Here is a 5,000-nt window from a genome sequence, read left to right as displayed (position 1 = left end):
ATGCGCAATGGTTGTACTATAAGGGGGTATCGTTTTAAAATGTCCATGCATAGGTCATGGTTCAATAATTACGAGAGAACAAAGCTAATGTGAAAGCAAACCTCGCCAAGGGATCCAAAGGGTCTACCTTCTGAACAACAGGCTGAAAAAATACAAATTTAATTATTAATAGTATTAGAGCGGTTTTCAATTGAGTGTCGAAAGTAATTAGATAATTACTTTGGTTTATAATTACTTCACTCAGTGATTGGTTCAAAGTTCTTGCGCCAATCAGAAGTGAAACCAAAACCAACCGTGGCTAACGTGTGCACATTTTCCCGCGCTTTGTGTCGGCTACGTGTAATTACTTCGAGTTTTGATTGGTTTGCTGGATTGTCTCCGTCCTTTTTGATTGGCCAAAGTAATTACTTTGGTTTTGGTTTTACGACACTCAATTGAAAATCGCTCTATTAAAAAGTCCAAAAAGGAGATCTCAACTGTAATCAATCGCATTTAATGTAATAGTATTATTAAGAAGTCCAAAAAGGAGATCTCAACTGTAATCAATCGCATTTAATCTAATAGTATTGTTAAAAAGTTCAAAACGGAGATTTTACCTGGCAGTAGGGAAACCCTAAGGGTTTGCCCTACTGCCAGGTAAAATGATCTGATGTTCACGCAAAATCCATCAGTTGCCCTCTCAGGAGACAAAGAGTTAATTAATTAAAGGACTATAAAAGCCTCAAAAAGTTCCTCATTCTGTCAAAATCGCACTGAGATGGAAAACTTGTCAAAAATGTTCAAATCAGCCTCACCACAGACCTACAATAGTTTCTGAGTGGACACTGATGTTGTTGACAGCCATGAAGTTCAAAGCAATTAACTTGATCTCTGCAACACCATGTCATTTTTCACTTACTGTAGGTTTATACTCCATAGACAAGTAGCAAGTTGACTGAACCCTGTCAAGGTTTTCAATGAATACAGGCCGAGATGGACTTAACTACTCAAAATTTACAACAAAACAGTATCTTGAATACAAATGAAAAATTTTATGTGACTTTGCCGGTTCGCTGTCACATAGGACTAATCTGATGCGCATCAATTGCGTTTACAGTCACCCAAGAGCCCTTTGATGGCTCAACAGTTCAGTCAAATGGAAAATACAATTTAGGGGGCTTTTGAGTTGGTGAGGGAAAGTTTGACAATGGAGAGAATACGTTTTGAAAAGAGTAAACAAAAATGTAAGATACATGCGTCAACACCAACCTTCTTGCTATACGACACTGGATTTGTGTCAATCTCATTCAGCAGAGATTCAAACTCGTCTGTGCTGTCTTTCACTCCTTCTCCCCATCTTTTCCGTCCACTCCCTTGGACATTTGTCTTGTTGTGAACTCCTGCATTTGGTTTAACTCTCTTGTTTTCACTATACTTGTTTTCGTTTCCACTGCCAAAATACGACCTGATAGAGTCCTTTCTTTCCTGTTGCAACACAGGTTTTATCTGTTGCTGAGCTTGAAGCTGTTGTCTCTGCTGCGGCAGCCGTTGTTGTTGTTGTTGTTGTTGGTTTTGTTGTTGAAGGGGTTTTGGAAAGTTCTGCCCGACTTGAAAGTAAGGATACCTCAGTGCTTGTGCGCACGTCGGTCGCTTCTTTGGATCCCACATCAACATATCCCTCATTAACTGAATGGCCTCTGGGCTTGCATTTGATATTAACTCTTTTAAAGCTGTTGGCCTCTGAGAACAAACAAATAGCTGACTTTAAAAGCTTGACCGCCAAAACCAGGGGACGTTTAGCTAGTGGAGTTTGAGAATTTTGCATTACTACCAGTAGTCAAATAATACTGTTTACCTTGTAATTAATTATCATAACAGATTATTATAATTATTATTATTATTATTATTATTATTATTATTATTATTATTATTATTACCATAATATATTTAATTATTATTTGATTTATTGTATATTATATTATACTGTTATTCATTATTATCATAACAATTTTTCACTAAGTTCAAATTCTCTATCACTGGGTTACAAAATGATGAGGACTTTTTTGAGCCAATGCCTCAAAATGAGCTTTAAATCTTTTAAGTAGAACTTATATAGCACAATTTTCCATGGCATACATAACCAAATGCGCTTAAAATAATCAAATGAAATATCATCTTAGCAAAAAAACAGAAATTAAAAGTACACTGTAACATACCATTTGCATGAATTTGAAGTTCATGGCTGCAGCTAACTGGTAGCCTTCAGGCCAGTCGTCCTGAATAATGGAAGAAATGACATAATTCTTAAACAATTCACACATAAATATTGATAAATCATTCAAAAAAAGGCTATTAGAGGGCAAATTCATGATAATTGTCATGTTGTAAAAAAATGTGGTGTGCATTAAAACATAATTTAAGCTACTCACCTGACTGGGTGCATATAAAATTAAAGAACAAACAATACAATGTATATTGCAAAGGAAAGCATACACCTGCCTCTCTTTCTAAGTTTTAGAATTGCAGGATTCTTTTAAAGGGTCAGATTTTTCTGAACATTTAGGTGCCATGGAGAGATCAGAGGTTGCAAAGCAATAAAATGAATAAATTATAAATAAAGAGAAGTGAGGGCTGATAATATCATTATGTCCTTAGATTGAGACTGGTAAGCTTTTATCTCTGTATTGTTTTTGTTCTCTTCATTTCTCAGGTCCTCATTTCTGACCTGGGCTTGCAGTTCAAGATTGGCCAACTTGAATCACTGTTTTAAGGCACCTTTGTTACTTTCATACCCAAAGAAGGGACCATATTTTTATGGCTTTATTTTTAATATCATACAAAGTGCACTATCAATTAATCATGCCACTAGACTATTATTTTCATGCAATAGTTTAAGTTTATTTTACCCACATTTTTCATAAATCAGTTTCCCCTGAACAAGTTACAAGTAAACAAAACATGGTTTTCACTTCACACCTTTGTTGGCGTGCCAAGAACACTGCAAATTTTGAAAATTTCATCTATTTCACTGCTACCAGGAAAGAGTGGTCTGAGTGTGTACAATTCCGCCATGATGCAGCCTACTGCCCAGATATCGATTGGCGAACTGTAGTTTGTAGATCTTAAGAGTACCTCTGGTGCACGATACCTGTAATTTAAGAACAGGGAATTATGATACTCAGATTAAGGATAGGTTCAAGGGGAATGGATCAACATGATGTTAATAAAGGGTTCCCCAACGGTGAGAGAAATCGTCTACCATTGGACAGAGTAAAATATGTACATAGCACCGTTTCAGAAGTGAAACGGTTAGTGGAGATGATGAAAGTGCCAGTTGTGAAACTTCAAATCAGCGAATGGTCAGACCTTCACATGGATTTAAATAAGCATGCTTTGCCTTCTGTGCTTTTTCACTCATGGCAGAAAATAAACAACCCACACACTATTTAAAAACAGTTAGGAACAATTGCCCTTCTCTTCTAGTCTTAAAAATAATATGAATTAATGCTTGGACAAAATTAATGATAAAGAATCCCCCGGGGATTAAAAGGGAAGGGATGCTCGTCGGAAATTTTAAGTTAAACCCCTAAAGGAGACCAATCTGGGCATGGCCCAGGCTTTTTTTTTGACCCCTAAAAGAGACCTTGTTAAAACACAGAGAAATAGTGACACAATGACTTTTAATGATGGCAAAGACATTTAACACTTTCACCTACATGAAGAAATACCGGTATTAAAGTGCAAATACACACTTTTATATTTCTTCGTGTGCAACCCTAAAGGAGACCTTCAGGGCTACATATGATTGAAAGTCTCTGAAAGGGACCAAAATAATCCAAACTTTACACCCCTAAGCAAGACGACGATCATCCCCCCACTCCCCCCCGGAAAGAATCACTGTGATAATAGCTTGCAAAAAAAAGTCATCTTCTTTTCAGCGTGACAGAAGATTTACATTTGCATTATCACTATTATTATCAGTACCCATAACATTAGCAGTGGATTAGCAGTGGCGGTAGTGGCAGTGGTAGTGGCAGTAGTAGCGGTACATAGGCAGTGGTAGTGGTAGTGGCAGTAGTAATGGTTGTGGTAGTGGTAGTGGTGGTAGTGACAGTAGCAGTTTGTAGTAATGGTAACTCTGTTTGGGGTCCCCCGTGCTACTTTCGATCCCAAGGAGGACAGGCCTTTGGGATTGAGCACACTGACTGGGAGCAAGTGGCTCAAGACAGAGACAAGTGGCGTGGAGCCGTCAAGCGTGACGCCAAAGCCTGCGAAGTGAACAGGATTGCAGCAGCTGATCAGCACAGACAAGTCAGGAAAGGCACCTCCACAGCAGCGTCTGTCTCCATCATCCCTTGCCCCCACTGCTCTTTCTTTCTTTTTACTAGTGGTAGTGGTAATCATATGGTAGTGCCAGTGGCAGTAGTAGTGGTAGTGGCAGTGGTAGTGGTAGTGGGAGTGGGAGCAGTGATAGTAGTGGTAGTGTAAGAAGCAGTAACAGTGGCAGTAGTAGTGGTCCTGGTAGTGGCAGTAACAGTGGCAGTAGTAGTAACAGTGGTAGTGGCAGTGCCAGTAGTAGTAATAGTACAGTACAGTTACTGTAGTAGTTTTCTTGATGCTGAAAGCTCCAAAACAACAAAAGTAGATCAGGCAATATTGCTCATGTTTTGACAATTCTGATACCTGAGATGATAAACAAACTTTAACGTTCTCGTAAACCTTCTTACCATCTGGTAGAAACATAATCAGTGTAAGGGGGCCGTGATCTGATTTCTCGTGCAAGACCAAAGTCAGCAATTTTGACCAATTCTGGGCCTGTACATAGTAGGTTTTCTGGTTTCATGTCTCGATGAAAGAAACCTGTTTATTGATGATAAAACAACACAACACACTTTGTTATCAGCTAGCACAAAGAAAGCTTAAGGGTGTATATTCTTAAATTAATATAATATTGTTATTTATTGTTATAACTTGTTTGCAAAAAATAAAAAATACATAATAAAAAAGCATGAATATGAAAA

At 37.9% G+C, this 5,000-nt stretch overlaps 1 protein-coding gene across 1 annotated transcript in view; it reads right to left on the bottom strand.

Annotated features, from left to right (window-relative positions):
* Positions 1–5,000, bottom strand: part of LOC138047354 (serine/threonine-protein kinase MAK-like) — a 21,440-nt gene that overhangs the window by 8,606 nt on the left and 7,834 nt on the right. The window contains exons 5-9 of the mRNA XM_068894172.1: positions 4,707–4,839; positions 2,956–3,127; positions 2,196–2,255; positions 1,249–1,719; positions 102–142 (exon numbers count right to left, since the gene is read on the bottom strand). Of these exons, the coding sequence (XP_068750273.1) occupies positions 102–142; positions 1,249–1,719; positions 2,196–2,255; positions 2,956–3,127; positions 4,707–4,839 (877 nt within the window). The remainder of the gene's footprint in view (positions 1–101; positions 143–1,248; positions 1,720–2,195; positions 2,256–2,955; positions 3,128–4,706; positions 4,840–5,000) is intronic.

This window comes from Montipora capricornis, chromosome 4, assembly GCF_036669925.1.
Source record: "Montipora capricornis isolate CH-2021 chromosome 4, ASM3666992v2, whole genome shotgun sequence".
In the NCBI taxonomy this organism is placed as follows: Eukaryota; Metazoa; Cnidaria; class Anthozoa; order Scleractinia; family Acroporidae; genus Montipora; species Montipora capricornis.
Note: the sequence above shows the minus strand (reverse complement) of the source record. Positions and strands in the feature narration are given on the sequence as shown.